This window comes from Patagioenas fasciata, chromosome 2 (genome assembly GCF_037038585.1).
Source record: "Patagioenas fasciata isolate bPatFas1 chromosome 2, bPatFas1.hap1, whole genome shotgun sequence".
NCBI lineage: Eukaryota > Metazoa > Chordata > Aves > Columbiformes > Columbidae > Patagioenas > Patagioenas fasciata.
In genome coordinates, this window is record NC_092521.1 from 146,728,505 (window position 1) to 146,746,957 (window position 18,453).

At 39.6% G+C, this 18,453-nt stretch overlaps 1 protein-coding gene across 3 annotated transcripts in view; it reads right to left on the minus strand.

The window, feature by feature from the left end:
* Positions 1-18,453, minus strand: part of FAM171A1 (family with sequence similarity 171 member A1) — a 90,061-nt gene that overhangs the window by 23,510 nt on the left and 48,098 nt on the right. The window contains exons 2-4 of one of the 3 annotated variants that reach the window (XM_065832227.2): positions 12,532-12,759; positions 6,753-6,845; positions 1,571-1,729 (exon numbers count right to left, since the gene is read on the minus strand). In XM_065832227.2, the coding sequence (XP_065688299.1) occupies positions 1,571-1,729; positions 6,753-6,845; positions 12,532-12,759 (480 nt within the window). Of the gene's footprint in view, positions 1-1,570; positions 1,730-6,752; positions 6,846-12,504; positions 12,760-18,453 lie in introns of those variants that run through there. The other 2 variants (XM_065832230.2, XM_065832229.2) reach the window with 2 other exon arrangements.

Below are 18,453 nucleotides of genomic sequence, written 5' to 3' on the forward strand. Positions count from 1 at the left end.
ACAGAAGACTGAAAAACTAAGAGAGCATTCATCTGTTTTGTAGGACGTAAAACAGGAGAAAGACAATGTCCTGGCTGAGTAGTTCCCATGAGAAGTGATCATCTGAAATCTTGGCAAGACCTGTTTTCACTAAATAACTGCAAGGGTGGGAATCCGTGTTGCAGAGTATTAAGGAAAGATTTGGGAGAGAGGAATCCCACACACAATGTCAACAGTTTGTTCAGTGAGTTTAGAGATAAAAAGAAAGGAAATGAGGAAGTAGACAGATGAGGGAGATCAAGTGCATTCCTTTGTTTTAAAAAAGATAAAGAGATATTTGATCATGTCCGAATATGAAGATCCAGAGAAAAGTGAAGGTTGAAGATGAAAATAGCAAAATGACAAAGAAAATGAGATAGGATAAGATGTATTCACTGGAGCAGACAGAGGGATTGGGTAAGGTAGCGGACACATTTCTAATTGCAATAGAAAAGGAGATATTCAGATTTGTACAAAGGGAAGGGGAAGCTTATTTTGCCTTTTTTTTTTCCAAAAGGAAAAGCTAACAAGCTCAGTACATACCGTTTCTACACAAGGTCTAGCATTGAAGGTCACCTAAATCAACACATCACAAGTAAATGCATCCCAAGAAACAGCATGGAGGGACCTCATGGGGTTATTTAGCTGCTTCACAGAAGGGTGAGCTACACCTATGCCAGCCCCACAGGGGATTGTCTCTGTCAAACACCTTCAAGCAATTGATTCTACAGCTTAAACTATCCTCACCATAGTAAAGTTTTCCTGATCACTAGACTGAATCTCTCTTGCACTGCAACTCCACTGCTTGCTTTCTAACCCAACATGGACACAGTGGAAGCATTATTCTCCTTTTCACACCAGCATTTTAAGTATGTGAAGATTTCTGTGCCAAATTCTTCTATTTTTCATCAAGCCTACACAACATCAATTATTTCAATCAAGACTAAATGAGAAGTGGAATAAGGGTAACAGGCAGTTGCAGCCATAAAAATGTATTACAGCTTTGAATTTAGCAGTGTTTTTACCATGAATTTTCATTGTTTTCCATTTGGTGCTAGATGAATTTGCACCTTTTTGGCTGAAGCTAGATTCAAAAGTATTAGCAAACCATAGAAACAATTCTCAGTTGAAAAAAAGAGAGTATTAAATCCTTGATATGCAGGCATTTTATTCATTCTTGAAAAAAAATTGAACAAGAATTCTATAGCATCCTCTAGTTTAACTATTTTTTGTCCCTTCACGTTAATCTCCATTCTTGTATGTGTATATGCGACGCATTTGGAGACTTAGTTCTAAACTACAAGTATAACAAACTTTTCTGATGCCCCAAGGGCAAGGAGTTCTCACTTTTGCTGTTCAGTGGCCTCTTTTAAAGGCCAGCGGACCTTTGCTCTCTTTCTTATTGGAATAGCATTTTGGGAGGGCAGTTGAACCTATCACGTCACCCAAATTTCAAAGTTTGCAGGAAGGGGGAATGGAAAAAAAATTATATGGTCAAAAGTTGAGCCCTGGACCAATATGAAATCAGAGCAAAACCAAACCAGTGGGTTACCTGTTCCATTTCCATCTAATCCCTGTAAATAGGGAAAACTGTCCACTTCCCAGGGTGAACTGGTTGCAGTCAAATATGCTGTCAAATCACTGTAGCTCGTGTTCTCTGGTAACTTCACAGATCTTCTCTGAAAGTGAACTTGTGGCTGAGTCTGTGCACCTAAAAAATCAAAAGTGACCACATATTCAAGGAGGGCAGAATATCTAGGTGTTCATATTGATGGAAACACATTTACAGGTTTTTTTCATTGTAAATTGCAATAGCTTGAGAAGGACAGAGAGATTAGAAGGATATTATGAAAGAGGTGGAAAACCAGTATTTTTACATTTATTTTGCAGTTGCCATTATTTTTCCACAAGCATCACAGAGCAAAATTGTGAAGGCATCTAATGTCAGAAGCTTTTATGACTATGTTATTTCCCCAGATCACCTCCAATTTAATTACATGCTTCTTTTAATGAATATAACTGAAACTAAACCTGAATTCAGAGGTAAGGCTTAGAAAACAATCCAGTTCACCATATTTGTTTGAATTTTATTTCTCCTGAAATAGCAGGATAAATGTAGTTTGTATTCTTTAAAGTGATTTTCTAAGAGACAATTCTACCCAATTAACTTGTGTAATTTCTGCTTTAAATTTTTACAAAGCTTTGGCCATGTTGATAGTCTCTTGCACTGAGGTAATAGTCATTTTTTATTTAAGTCACTGGATAAAACTATTTACTTGACAAAGCTTGGGTGAAAAGAGTTTCCATATTTTCCCACGCAAAGAACAAATCTAAACAGGACCAGATTACTTGGCATGTAAGATTTTTTCTCTTTTCCTCTGTGTTGTACAGTTTTAGTGTTTTTTCATTTCAAGATCACTAGGTGTTAACTGGAGGTTCTTTGCTGCACCATGATTTAAGACTGCTTCATGTGCTATGGCATTTCATGTCTCATTTAAATCCCAGTTTATTGAGTCAAGAGTTTTTTCTCAATGGATGCTCACCATTAATACTGTTTATCAACACACAGCAAGACTCCATCTGCAACCTTGTGTGTGCAACATGCAAATTAATTTTCAAATCAAAAGCTATTGTATTTGCCAGAGCTCACTTTGAATACTCACAGAACGCTCTCCACACAGCACAAAATCAAGAGGCTTTTTTTTCTAAATTGACGTTTGACTATGCGGTTAAAGATGTCAAAACAATTTTGCTGCTTTTCCTCTATTAGTCTCTGGCAGCACTTTTAGGTTACATGTAATTCACTGCAAGAAAGATTAAAGAGCTCAACTCACAACTCCTAAGCTTTATAACTATCAATGTCATTAACCAGAGGGCTGGATTTTTTCTGGCACTATGTTCTAGCAGGAGCTCTAGCTTTGAGAAAACATAAAACTCCACAGAACAAACTTTGTATTAGCCAACAAAAACTGCCATGTAGGCGTGCAAGTATCTCCAAAGAGCTGATTGTTGTTTAGGTGTCATTTCTTTGGTGACTCTACAAGAAGGGCCTATAAAACCACTTTTCTTTTTCTAATTTCTGAATCATTTAAGTTCTTACAGCAGGCTCTCAAGACCGGCAGTATCCTGAAGCGTTTAAGATAGTCATTAAACACCCATGTGAAACAGCAAGAAATCTCCCTTATCCAGTTTTTTACACTTAAATGGAAAACATAAAAGACTAAATAAATTGACTGCAAGGAACTCGAGGAAGACTTATCTCCCAAGTGCTCTGCAGTACCGTAGCAGTTTGCTGTACCTCAGGGACAGATCTGCTGGGTGGGCTCCTACAGCCCACAGGCACCAGTATCCACAGTAACAACACAGGAAAAAAAAAAAAGCCAAAAAAACACAACAAAGAAAGCAGCATTAGGCTTATCACTAACAGTACAATGTAAAATCATAGAATTTTTTGTTGTCTAAAGTCTAGTTAAGGTGAATTATTCAAGAACCAGTATTATACTTCTGAAGGTCAAAACTAATTAAGCATTAAAAACAAAGTGACTGTTGTTGAGCCTTAACACAGTAGTTTATGGGAAGGCTCTGGGGCTTTCTATAATGAAATGGTTGTTTTGTAGCACAGGCAGAGCCATGAGTTGCCCAGCTTTAACTAGGTACTGCAGACTCAGAAGGCCAACCTTGCTTTCTTGAATCCTACAGGCAGCACCAAGTGTTCCTATGGCTGAGCCCCAAACCTGGCAGGAACCTGTGCAGCAATCGACTTGGTTGCAAGTTTAAATACAATAAATCAGTGCAGAGGATTTAATTCACATCCTAGATTAACAAACTCTTTGATACTGATGTTCACTCGAAACCTGCCACTGAGTCTGAGTCTCCTCTCAGCTCCTCAGGTGGGTGTCCCCAAGCACAGCAGGACACTTCAAAGGGGCAGAAGATTGGGAGCTACCAGTGAAAGGCTCGTGATGGAGGCAGTTACCAATGCTTTTGCCTTCTCCCACCACCTTGCTTAAAAGACAGTCCAATGTACTCCTTTAGCAGAGGTCATGGAGCATTTCTGGGCTTATATTTGGGAACAGACTTATTAAGGGAATTGGAAGTGGTAAAATGCAGAGCAAGACTTTTGCTGGGCAGACTCTTAAGAGTATTTTTCAAGTTAACACTTGTTGCTGGGAGTAGATGATTATTACTTCTTCTGTTACTGAAGATATCCAACTTTGACTTATAAAAAACAAATCAAACCCAAACACGTTCAAGTACAAAACTGGCATGTGAGCTCTCTCCACTTGGTGAGTGCCACGAGTGGAAAGACTTCTGAGCACTGATCTTATAACCTCTAAACACCCCCTTGTCCACACAACAGCCATGATTCAAACGCTGTCAGCTCCAGTGTGCCAGCGTACACCTGAAGATGTAACCATCTCAAGGAGTTCCTGTAAGGCATCTCCTGCCATGCTGGATGCGTGACATGTGGCACCACATCAGTGTTTCAGCTTCAGCCTACAAAGTAATATCTGAAGTACAATCAATTCATGCTCTGATTGCTCATGTTAGAGGCAGAGAGCAGGTACCCATCCAGCACCCATTCACCGAACACTGGAGTTCTGCTCGTCACTGTGCTGGTATTAAAGAAGTTAAATGACCCAGTGGCTGGCAAGCTCCATCCCTCCCAATTACTGAAAGAGCGTAGCGGCGGATTATAATGCCATCAGGAAAATGAATCTGGCTGCATCAACTCAGACAAACTTCTCAATTGCCTAAGTCGTCGCTTGCTTGATTAATTATTCCAAAGCAACTGGTATCTGATCGTAGAAGACAGGCCTTTCTTTCCCTTTGACTGGTGCCTCAGATACCAGTGTTCCCAGGCTGACCCTGGTATAATGAGTCCTGTTTTGCTCTTGTTTTTGCACTAAGGTAACTCCTGATCAGCTCTTCTGAAGCAGCTCGAAGTTACTGGGAAATAAATTGGAGAAGTAACAGAGAAAAACTAGGTCACAGGGATTTTGGATGGAAACTAGAGAGGCTCCATTCAAATGCTGGTACAATGTCTAGGCTGTCTTTCATTTAGGTTTCACCACAAGAGAATTCCCAAGAAACGGGTGTGGGCTGGTCCCATAAAACAGTTTTTACTGTGCAAGATCAAGAGTTCAAATTCCAACTGTTAGAATACTACGGGTACCATTTTCTTCCTTTATCCTCTCTCTCTGCTATACCAGCAGAGGCAGTTACATTATTATAATTTAAATATATTTGGAACACCCCAAATCAATTCACTGAGGGGAGCAAGATTATGTAGAAAATATTTATGAGTGCTATTCACCTGTTAAATGTTCCTCTAGCCCTTTAACATCCTCTGGGTTTTTTTTGTTTGTTTGTTTTGGGGTTTTTTGTTTGTTTGTTTGTTTTTAAGAAAGGAAGCTTTAAACATGGAAAGATTGTTCTTTTAAAGTTAATCGCATAATACTGGCACATTTGCATAAGAATAAGAGTATTTCATATACCGTGCTCATAGAATGCTGTTGCTAAACAACATTTCATGTTTCATCTAGTGGAATCCCTTGTGGTTTAACACAGTCCACCGTCCATCTAATTTATCCCATTAGATAATGTCAGCTCTCAAATTGCATAATATACGTCTAGCAGCTGCGCTGTTCTCCAGCTCCTTCTGAGTGTTCCATCAGCTACCTAATTTGTTTAGTGCTTTTTCAGCTTCAGTCATATCTAGTGCTATCATTAATGAAAAGCCTATTGTGGATGAATGGTTTCTAACCATAAAAAAAAAAGATGGCAGGACGGCATAATTGTATTATATTGCCTCAGATAAAACAAGGTTATTGTAGAATCTTATTCACGGTTGTATTCCTCTGTTTATTAACTATCTGGTAGAGTTTAAAATGATGGTAATCATAATACACGTGAATAAGACACAGTTTATGCACAATAAGAGTGCTCACAGGAAGGATGTCCCCTTGTTTTGGCTCACAAAGGTATCTTTAAAGACTTCTGTTCTTTTGTTAACACACTTACCTCGGCTATCACATCAGTTTGCTAAGTTAAGCTGATCCCTAAGTCAGACGAACGTTTTATTCTTTACTGTGCAATTCAGAAAATATAGTGTTCAGCTGATTGGTACTATAGTTACTTTAACTTCTGTGTTTGGCCTTACGAAAAGATGATTCAAACTTTATTCTTCTAATACAGTGGGTTTCATCCTGTAGTATGTGGGTTTGCAGGCAGTCTGATAAGGGATCCACGGGAAGTAATTGAGAAAAGCAAGTATATATATGGTATACAACAATGCAGATATGAGAAATTTTCAAATTCTTAGTGCCCTAAATTTGTAAGGCATTCACAGTAGGAAAAAATAAAATAAACCAGAAAATTTTTAGGCAATCAGAACATCAGCAAATGTTTACTGCAAGGACGATTAGATGAGGCTAGATGCAAAACATCTAACAGCGAAAGAAATGTAATCTCTAGCTCTTAAATGAGACAGTAAATTCCAAATTCATTTATCACCAAGTAACTCCATTTCCCTAGTTGCGCAGTTAGGGATGAATTTAGCTATTAATCAATTTGGTAAAACCACCCTACAGAGGAGCACTCTTGGGGGAACTCAGAATTATTCCGCAAGAAATATCAGTCTCACTCAAGGGACAGAGTTCAGAAAGTATCAGGCTGTCATGCTTTTTACGTGTCACTCAAATATAAATTCTGACTTCCAAAAACCAGCATACCTTGAAATCCTGAGACTATCTGGACTACATCATCATAGACCATTAGAGTAGCTGAGCGTTCAGGAAGAAGGCCGAGACTCAGTGAAGAGAACACTGTGGGAGAGAAGTGGTTTAAGTGGGATATATTTGAATTCTTATAAACATTAACCCAACAACAACAGCACTTTTGTCTATATTTTTGCAAAAGCAGGCCACCCAAAATATTAAAATCATATTGTATACATGACAGAAACCATGTGCATTTTCTAAACCAAATAATTAAATTGCCAGGGTCATTATTATTCAACTAAACAACATGGTCTATGCTTTGACACTGATAAAGTAATGCACAGTAGCTCAAAGCACAGAAGAGTGCAGTGGAAAGCAGAGTTTCAGGTTATAACTCCCAGCTCTGCAGAAAGACTTGTCATTACATAAAGATGCATCAAACACTAACTCAGTCTGACAATTATTTTTTCTGTGAAACAGTTACATGTCTTACTTTGGGAAGATTTAAATGAAACTTAACTTTTAAACACTTCGAGCTGCTTACATAAAAAATCATACAGAACGGTAAAGTATGATGACTAAGTGAATAATTTGCTTTAAAATACAGCATGTCCTTACTGAGTCACCACCTACACTACAGAAGTGCTATGTATAGCAGAACTACTGTAATTCTACCACATGGTACAAAAGAGGACAGATAAATGGTATCTGCTGCAAGAAACCTGTGTGCAAGGGCCTCCTCTGCCACTAGGTACTGACATTCCTTAGAGAGAACTGCGTCTGTATGCACACACATTTGGAGAGTGAAGAGCATGATGTAATTTCACGCCCGGTTCTTCAGACCCAGAAGACCAGAAATATGTGTGGAATCGGCCACTGAGCCCACCATCCATGAAAACAGTCAGAAGTGGATCTGCCTGCAGTTCATGCATGGTTTTCAAAGGTAGAGAAGGAGAGAAGGACAGTAACACAGACTAGCAATTTTTGGTAACTGGGCAGCATCCCACATTTGCTCCTGGAAAGTACTCATCCCATTCTGAAGTGATCACAAGTGACATTTCCCAAATCAATTAGGAAAAGAATGGTGCAAGCTCTTCTGCTTTTCTGCAGTTTCACAAAGTTCCCCTAAATCAGGGGTGTCAAACTCATTTTCACTGGGGGCCACATCAGCCTCGCGGTTGCCTTCAAAGGGCCGAATGTCATTTTAGGACTGTATAAATGCAACTGTTCGTATGTATAGCTGCTCTGAATTAATATGTATTATTTCATCCAACATCCCGTATAGGTGTTGGAAACAAACAGGGAAACTGTACACTATTTCTGTTTTAAGAAATCTATTCTCTTTTTAAAGATCGGAAATTGTAGTGTTTAGGAGAAATACAGAAAAAGGAGATGAAACTAGGAGAAACACACTGATAAGAACTCCTATCTGAAAGATGATCTTAACAGCACAGATGAACATTAAAACAAAACCAACACAAACAACCATGTTAAGTACAGCTGAGAGTTTTCTTTCCAATGCTCTACATGTGAAACAGACCTACATGTCAGGCAACATAAGAATGCCTAGTGTAAGTAGCACTAAGGCCACAATTACAAAATTTGTTTGTCTTTACTTCAATAACTTAATTTGTATGAAGAAAGCTAATATAATTTAGACACCCTGGGGAGCTTAATACAATAAACCATGCCAACATCTTCTTCCATATATGCCAGACCACAATGCATATATAATCTCTAAACTTCCCCTGCTTTTTTCTGCACAATCTCTTCTCAGCATGACAAAGTCAGAAAGTCATCGTTTTTAAGGCCAGAAGGATGACTCAATGATCCAGTCTTACTCCTGTAATAGCTACAGCCTTCCCTGAATTACTACTTCAGATCCAATACCTATGTTTAAACTAGGACGCATGTAGAAAAGCTATCTGACTTTCTTTTGAAGACTACACCACAACATCAATGTTCTAGTAAATAATTATGAGGGCAGTTAAACTATGTGCCTTTTACCCATCAAAATTTATTGAGGTTAGACTGCCAGTCATTTGATCTTATTATACCAGGCTGCTAGACAGAAGAATTCTCTTACCTATTTCCTGTTCTTTGTGTGGGTACTGATGGACTACGATCAAATTACCCCATGAACTTTCACTCTAGTGAACAAAATAAATAGAGCACTTCCAAGTCTTTCCCTGTAAGAGATGTTTTCCAATCGTTTAAGCACTCCTCACATAACCCTGCAGTTTTAAACATTCTTCTTGAAGTGCAAATCCAGAACTGGACACGCATTTCCCAGAATGCCTGCACCAAGTACAAGTTCTGAAATACCATACTTGGCCTTCTCAGCCTTTACGCTATTTTACAGCTAAGGACAAGACCATTCCTCTTTCTTGCGGTGCTGCATTGGGAGGTTATTTTCAATTGTTCATCTACCGTGATTCACGTGTTTTCTGCAAAGTCACTGCTTTCCAGATGAGCTCTCCTTCTCCCAGAAATACTGTGAGCAGCCTCTGCTCCTGGAACTACATTTCACCACAGTAACGCCACGGTTTGCTTTGACTGACTCTGCTCCCTAATCTGAACTGTGCTGCTTCAGCAACTTCCCTCTCTTCATTGCACGCGCTGCTCCAAAATGTCCTCTTAAATATGGGCTTGCAGTCACAAATTTATTTTATTCCAAATTACTTGAAAAGAAAAATCTATGCATAGCCAAGAACAGATAGATGAGCACATCTTCCGTCATGGAACACTTCAACAACTCAAATGATGTTAAATTAATGAACTGTTAATAAGTGGAGTCATGGCTCTGCTGATAAATAGGTTAATGGAAAAAGAGATCTTAATCTTTTCCTCCTACAATTTATCACTATGTAAATAAATAATCCTCCAGCTTAAGTGGCAAAGAGCTAGTAATTATTTTGGTTAATATAAGAAAAGTTTATTTCTGCCGAATTATGAGAACAGAAACCCCTCAATGTTTACTCCTTAAAGCTATTACAGTATCTTGAGTTCAGTGGCTGTGCAGCATTTCAGCGCAAGATTACACCTAATGCGTATTGACTGTGACGGAAGAATCCCGATTCTTCAACAAAGTGCTGTTACAGCACTTTAAACATTATCACCCTATAGCTTTCAAACCCACTTCCCACTCGTGGAGTGGGGAGTTATCAGTTCTACATCGAGGTGTTCGAAGTAAACGCGTCTGCACTTCATTCACCACAGCACACAAGACGGCACATTGGCTTAAACCACTGTCGTGGACAGAAAGCTGCTCAGAGCGGTGTATCTGCTCTGTGGGTGACAACTACTAGAATGGTTAAAAGGCATTTTTGGGAAATGAGGGTCCCGCTGTGCATGTGTGCACACTGCGGAATCAAGATTTAAATACACTGCCTGTTCCTTATCATTCAACATAGACTAAAAATAACAGCAACAAAATATCCATGGTTTTCAAAACTTCTGTACTGTGATGGTTACAAGCATGACAGACATTTTGATACAGGGCATTTAAATACAAAAAGTTCTTGGAAAGTTTTTTAAAGGCTATAGGCATCTTAGTTAATAAAAAAATAACAGCCTAAGTATCTTGGGCCTGAGCTTTTATGTCATGTCCCTTTTAAAGAGTAATTCAAATAACAACCCTATTAAATCTACATGGGGCGTATCAAGTTGTAACTTGTTGTTTCTTTAATCAAAGTATTAAGTTCAAGGTACAGAAAGTAAAATAAAGGATTCTACTCCCAATTAAATCAATGGCAAACTATCTACCAGTTTCAGTGGGGGAAGATCAGAGGTGAAAGGAATCTATTTTCTGAGTTAAGTGCACATTTCAGCCATGGAAAGATTTTGTGGAAACTGTATACAGTTACTGTTCTTTACACTTCAATGACTTACCAAAACAATGTTTGATTGCCTTCCCTCAAAATCAATATTTAAGAAAAAGCAACAAATGAAAAACCTAGTAAAACAAACTCGAAGTCACGGAAGAGCAAGTAGAATTCAAAAGATCTATGGCAGGGATATCACTCATCTCAACCGGGACCACATCAGCCTCGCAGTTGCCTTCATGGGGCCAAATGTAATTTCAGGGCTGCATAAATATAGGAGTAGTTATATTTATACAGTCCTAAAATGGCGTTCGGCCTTTTGAAAGCAACCGCGAGGCTGATGTGGCCCTTGGTGAAAATGAGTTTGATAGCCTTGATATGGTGTGAGTCAGAAAGATATGAGACACAAGGCAAAAAAAGGCTGAGGCAAGAAAAGATTGTTACACACTTTAATCATATATGATTGTGTCTTAGGAAAGTACATGAACTATATCGAGGAAGCTGAACTTCATCTTATTTAATCAGAAAAATAAATCGAGGAAAATTCTAAACAGTCACGGAGCAATTATGGTTGGAAGAGACCTCTGGAGGTCACCTGCTCCAACCAAGCAGCTAAATTTTTAATATCTTTAAAGATGGAGACTTTGCAATCTTTCTGGACACCCTGCTCCAATATTTGAGCAGTACTGCTGTAAAAATATAATTCCCTTTTATTTATTTGAAACTCTCCTTGCAGCAACTCATTTTAGTTTCTTCTTTTTCTTTCACTATGCACCTAAGAGCCTGGCTTTGTCTCCACTATAGCTCAAGTAAGTAGCTGGAAAACATGGCAGAATATGGTAAAGGAAATGTGGAATAAGTCAGAGTATTTTATCTGAAGCAAGCAGATGCAGATAAGTAAACAGCATGTTGAAATGCCTAAGGCATAATTCCGGGTTTGGAGAGATGTAAGTTCCTTTCCCCATCTGAAAATACATATACATCCACTGCTTGACCTTGTGGCAAGTCATACAGTCCCTCTGGCTATATTGATAATAAATAAAACAAAGCCAACGCATGGGATTGAACACTGCATTGTGATCATTTATACTATTTAAACATTAGTGCACCTAAAACCTTGCACGGATTTGGCCTGGGCTAATCATCAAATCTGAGGTAATATGTAGGTGTGATGTGGGTATAATATGAGGCTGAGACCATTCCCAAACTACTCGGACACTAATTGTGGCTGAGGGTTAGAGGAAAGGCAGATGAAAACTGGGGATGTGACCTTCATCTAAATACCACATCTCACGGTCTGAAAGCCACCCTCAATCTATTTGGCAGTACAGAAACAGTCTTTGTGACTCAGTTTCCCCTCCTGTACAACTAATGTAAAGTCTCCCACTTCCCACAAAATTTTGAGGAATTCTCATGAAAACTAACTTGCAAGTATTACTGTTATATTTGTTTGCCTGTGGAAGAAACAAACTATGCTATTGAAGTTAGAAAAATTCCTTACATCTGGATAACATAACTGCAGTTTACAACAGTCCTATTGACATGGCCAAGAACTGAAAGGCCTGGACTTTCCTTGTACACTACAGCCTACAGTGCAACAGTTGTTGTTACACCTTGGGAGAGAAATGAATGAGTACATCACAGCTGCTGAAACAAAGCACTTGAAAACAGACTTCTCATTAAGAAAAACATCTGATAAAGATTTTATTTTCTGTGGTGCTGTAAGAGCACCAACAGTTGTTTGAAAACTGACATAGCACTGTATCAAGGACAGCCAGGAACAGAGCGAATCCCTGCACAGCCCTGATGCCAGAGTTTAACTGAGGAAGAAACCTTGTTTTTTTTTTAAACAGACAGATGTTCTTCCTCCCACCCAGGATCGCAAGCATTAAAACACATCATACAAAACTGTGTAACTTCTTTTAGATGCAAAGTCTTACCTCAGAACAAAAATAAAGATCTCTTACCAGGCAATCTTACAGGTTTCCATGGTGCAGAATTTGGCACATAGGCATGTTTACTAGCAGTCACTATCAGCTGATTGCCCAATTTATACTGAAACTTGAGGAAGGCAGTGCCATCTGTTCCTGAGGTTCCAGATGCAATGGAGATCTGGTTGGTAAAAATCTCAATGAAGGCTTCAGTTACTGGCTGATGTGTGCTGGCATCGCTTACATGGACCTTCAGCGTTACTTCTGTAATGATAAACAACCACAGCAATTATCATCTAAAAAGCTTCTGCAGGAGGCAGCAGTCAGAACATGCTGGCACACCAATAACCAAAAATACACAGAGCTCACTGCTAATCTCTGACACTTTGGTGACAAATACCTCTTGTCCTAGTCTGCAGTTCTCCATTTTGGGTAGTCCCTCTTTAGAGACACTGCAGATTCTTCCACAAGCCAGACCAGGTCCTGAATTACTGCCCTACTGCTAATTGCAGCTGTGGAGGCATCTATATTCCACCCATGACCCACACATAGCTGGGCAGCACATCACTAGGTGCAGGTAATATTCCCTTTAATGGGCAACGCGTCAGCCTCACAATAGTATCACAATTCTAAATGCCATCAAACATCACGTATAAGCCGTGGGTGGCACGGCACCATAACTCTCTGTAAGGTCCCTGCCTTGCTGCGTGCCTCTCTCTTTGTGTAGCAGAGGAACAGGGAAAAGCTGCTGTGATGAAAGCCCAGGATGAAAGCAGGCAATGGACTGGGCTGTGTTACAATCAGAGATAGGAGAGATTGCCCCAGTGGGCACAGGACTTCTCTGGTGATGTCTAACCAAGACAGTGAAATCTCACAGGATCAGGTCCTTGTCCTCAAAGCACAGGACGACCAGGTGGGAAGTGGAGCGCTAGCAGCGAGGAAGAGAGGAAAACGCCCCCTCTGGCCTCCTCGTTCACTGGGCCTTTTTTCAAAGGGGCAAAAATGTCACAGCCCCTAGTGACATCTGCTTGTCAACCCTGGCACGACTGTGTCACCTGTCCCCACATAGCACTAGTGGCTATGAAGAGCAAAGCAGTGATGGCTAAGGCAGGCAGGAGAATCATACGTCTTGCAGACATGCAGTCAGAAGCCAACACAATGGACTACATTTTCCTTGAGTAATTTGCCATTTTTCCAGAAACTAATCACTTGTTTAAATGTTTCCAGATGTACAATATTTGTCCACCCTGGGGCACTCCTATGACTAAACCATGCATTGTGTCACCAGACTTTTGTTACATAAAGTGGGGTGGCTTGTGCAAGACAGTCCCTCTGGAAGGCATTCCTCCACATCTACGATTATTTTTCTGCCCCTCCAATAGTTCCTGTGCTTCATGCTCTAAAGTAGCAGCTGTTGTCATGCAATGCTGTGTTGAAAAGACCCAGCAATGGTCCAATGCCTCCACCAAGCCACTCCTTGGATTTTTTCATTTACAGTAATCTCATTCTCCTAAATGAGTACCTACCTCCCTTTTTTCTCTCCTGCTCTCTCCTTTCTCTTGTTCTTGCTCTTGTCTTTGGAAATCCTGCTGTTCTTGCATGAAATCCCCTACCTCAGCTTACTCCATTCCCCAAGGTAGTAGAGGATATTTTGCAAACTCCCTTTTTGTGTCAGGGGAATTCAGCTGCTAACAAACAAGATGCTCACACTCCATGTGCAACTCATTTCTTCATGTGTTGCCCAGAAAACAGAGCATGATCTCCTCTTCATATTTATTTTAAAACAATACGTTAGTTTCTACAGAATAGCACGGGTCATACAGTCCTGTTATATTACTACTGTGCATTAGAATTGTAAGAACTTATTTTGGTGTAAGCAAGAGCCAGCAAGACATAACACCAAGAAGAACAACAAATTTCAACAGTGAAATGACACAACTGATTATGCTGAGAAACATACTGTAACAATATAAAATTTTAAAAGGATGTCAAGATCTAATACAAAAATATCAGCACCTCTGTCCTAAGGGCATTTCAGCCAGAAAGATATCAGGACCTTTTATAAATGGAGACCTTCTGTCTGAATCCCACAGTACAGAAAATAAAAATATCAGGCAACCCTGAACAAAAACCCCATTAGAGAAATTAATCATCATTGCAGACCTCACTTTAGAACTTGGCAATGGAGGATGCCAATTTAGAGGAGATCAGCATGAAATACATTCTGGCTATTAAAGATTCTGGACTTGTTCCCAGTTTTGCATTTAGTAGTCAAAGGAAACAATGTATATTGAAAAACAGTGTCCATACACTCTGCTGTGCACGTACAGAATGCTTCCTAAGAAACCCTGCCTTGATCACCAAGCAACTTGTGAAATCCTGTGCACATGAAAGGCAGCCGCATTAATTAAAGGAAGAACACATATGTATTTATGTGTTTACAAACCACACATGTATTCACAAACGTGAGGGCAAAAAGCATTGTAACTTTTTGTTTTCAAAATGTGCAGGGACAATATGCTTAGATCCAAAGCCAGATAGCTTGATGTTAATGTTTCCCACTTTGAGTTGCCTAGCAAAGAATACTGAAGAACAGATGCGGTTAAGAATAATGGGTCATGCATTAAAGAAAAAGCAAGGAAACAGGACAAACTGAACATTGTGGTTAGCAATTTCAGTAACATGAAAGTTTAGCCTTTTCTAAAACAACCACATAGAAGAAGGAACCAAGGAGGTCTGGAATATTAAATACTAATCAGGAAGAGGATAAGAAAACAACAGAAGTATAAAATCTATTTAATTCCTTATAGACATCCAAAATTCTAAAATAGAGACTACTTGTAAAATTGACTGATAAACAAAGCTTCTCCCATATACACAAATCCAGCTCTCTCTTTCCAAACAAGAGAGCTAGCCATGGGTATCTCCAGTAGGAAATTCCTTTATTCTTTACTCTATAGCTATATAAGGGCTTCTGTCTGTGTCCTTCTCTCTTTCTGATAAGGAAGGATACGGGTTTCCAAAATCCTGTTTCCAAGCGGAAAGGCCATCACCCAAGATGGAACACGGGTGTCCTGAAAGGCAACAGACTGGAACTGCTCTTCCAAACCACAGTCCCTAGGTCAGACATTGGGCTTTTTTTTCTCCTTCTTCTTAATACTTAGACTTGTTTTTTTCCCTGAGAAGACAGAAGCAAATCCTAGCAGCCTGAACAACCCTAATTCCTTTTCATGCGCTATCTTCCCTGACATCCGTGTGAAATGTATACAACTTGCCTAATTCAGGGCTTCCTCCCACGCAACAGCTCCTTTTTCTTCTTATCTAATACAGCAGTGAAGTCATAAACACTAAACCTGCATTATCACAGTCATTTCCACAGCAACAGAACAATTACAAGCTTTAAACTGGAGAGAACAATCTACAAAGAGAGACCACTACGAAAATTTAAAGCTATACAATAAGTTTCAGAATTGTTAGGAGATATTCAGGCACTTCTTGAGGAACAGGAGGACAGAAGAAGGGAAAGAAGTGCAGTAAGGAGAGCAAGTGATCCAAGACTAGTGTGACCTCAAATTAATAGGGAGGTCTTAGCCTGAAGCATTAGGTATACTAAAAGAAGTATTTAATTAGAAAAAGCTGCTTAGAAGACTCATTAGTAGTTAAGGAATAAAGTCTTTAAAATATCTGGCAAACATTTTAGTTCATACTCTCAACAAAACAGTGGAGATCAAGATTATTCTTGAGTTTTACAGCCTACCACAGCAAGGAGCTCACACAGTATTAAAGACACGTGGACTCAGAGAGGGAAGGCTATCTGCAGTGAGCGGGGAAGACAATGGAGGCAGGGAACCAAAAGCACTGCAGATGAATGTGAATGGAGAATGTGAACTGATAAAGAGAAGCATGCTTCATTTTTCCACAGATTTGTGATACTGTTGTGCTTTCTTTTACTTACTACAGTGGGAATATTCAGTTACTAAGTTCTGAAAGAGCAACGCAGGTGGGCACAGGTAGGGCCAGACTAATCTGTCTGCACCATTAGCGAGAGCCCTGCTATTATTTTCCTACAGGAATGTTCCATGTCCAAAGCAAGATCTACTTACATTAACGGTTGATTTCCAGGAGATAAGCCATGGGCAAAGATATCCTGTCTGAATGGGCAAAAAGACTGTGTCCCTGTCTGAAGGCACAGCTAGGAATGGGGCTGCTTGCAAACGTTAAATAGTTGAAGCCACCTGGGAAACCCTGCAAGTCTGGCTTTGAGAATCCCAAAGCTAAGTGGGAAAAGGATGTTAGTGGGAAAACAGCAAATATAGGGTTACATTCCACAAAGATATCAAGGTTGCTGTATGTGTATTCTCAAGCAAGTAAGTCTAGCCTGAATCTCTCATATTCCTTTGTTTTATTTCAGCAGTCACATCTCTTTTTCAAAAAAGCACAAACCAAAACTTCCAGTTACAGTGAAAACAGCTGCTTACGTGTAACTCCCTCCCAGTTTTCTAGTACTAAATTTATTGTCAGCTATATAAAAACCCCTAATATCTCCAAGGTCATAATTTGGGAAGTGAAATTAAAAAAAAAGACAAAAAAAGCCCTTGCGTGTTAGCATTCCAGTCCAGAATCCCATCTGTCTTCTTAATCTGATTTTTGAGATTTTACTAAGTCTAAACTTTCTCTGAGCAATCCTTCCTGTGCCATCTGCTTTATGAGCCATACTGCCTCCTCTGAACTACAAGTAACCTTAAGACAACTATTTCTGCAGTTGCAACCCCTCTTCTTAGACTCACAACTGCTTATTAAATTGCTGTTAACTCCTAGTTTGGGAACTGTTTCCTTCAGAGCTGGTACCACCAGCACTATCTGCTATAACCAAACTCCTGAAAAGTGAAAAGCACTGGTTTTGGTTGTTGTTTTGTTGTTTGTTTTGTTCTGTTACATTGCAAGAAAGACCCTGAGTGATCTGACTGATGGCACATTGTTAGATCTCAAATACTGAAATAAACAGACCAAAATTATGACACAGATTGGAAGTCAAAGATTACAATCTTCTTTAAGTCCCAATCCTGCAGTTTGGTTTCTGTGCACACGCCCGTGTCAGGCAGACTCCTGCTGACGTCTGCTGTACAGATGATCTCTTTTGGGAACAGGCTGACACAGGCAGCCATTATCACTTATCTTTTCCTCTGGGGGTCCCCTATCCACGGACAATGTCAGGATATTGCCAAAGAAAGAGATATTTAAATTATCTAGGTTTTGATTAGAGAAAGAAAACTTCCTGCTCATTTAAAAAATGCCATTATGAACTTTATTTAAAATAAAATTGTGTTTTCTGCTCTGACTGAGCTTACTGGCAACATGCCTGGTTTTGAATCCTACATGCCAAGTGGATAAGCCTTTCTGCCTCTTAACCTTCTGCCCATGTGCGAGGTCACCCCTCAGCCAAACAATAGGACTTTCATTTATCTAAAGGAAAACATTTTCCTAGAAAAAGGAGTGTTCCTGAGCCCCTAGCCACAGATGCCAATTCAAGCATTTACATAGTGTTGTATCTTTCTAATGTACTGCATCAAGAAGGCTCTACTGACAACCAAGCCACAAAATAAGTAGCAGAGTAAGTTTATAGGAACAAAAAAACAGAATTGCGTATGTAAAATCCCTCCAGAAACACACAAACTCTAGTCTTCAATGATGTGGTCACCTGAAAAGTAAGTTCACATGTACCACCCCAAATGGCAAACTAAGTGTGCTTGCAGAAGATTCACAGTGAGGAGGATGACATCCTCTGTTCAGAATGGACTCTTCCACGTTACAGGAAAATCAGCGGTGCTGCACAGCCATTCCAGCTGAGGACCTCTAGTCTTGCTGACAGAGGTACAGTATGACCCAACAGTTGCACACTGAACTTCAGCAAATTCAGGTGTCATTTCTTAGCAACCAGAGCACAGCTTACTAGATGGC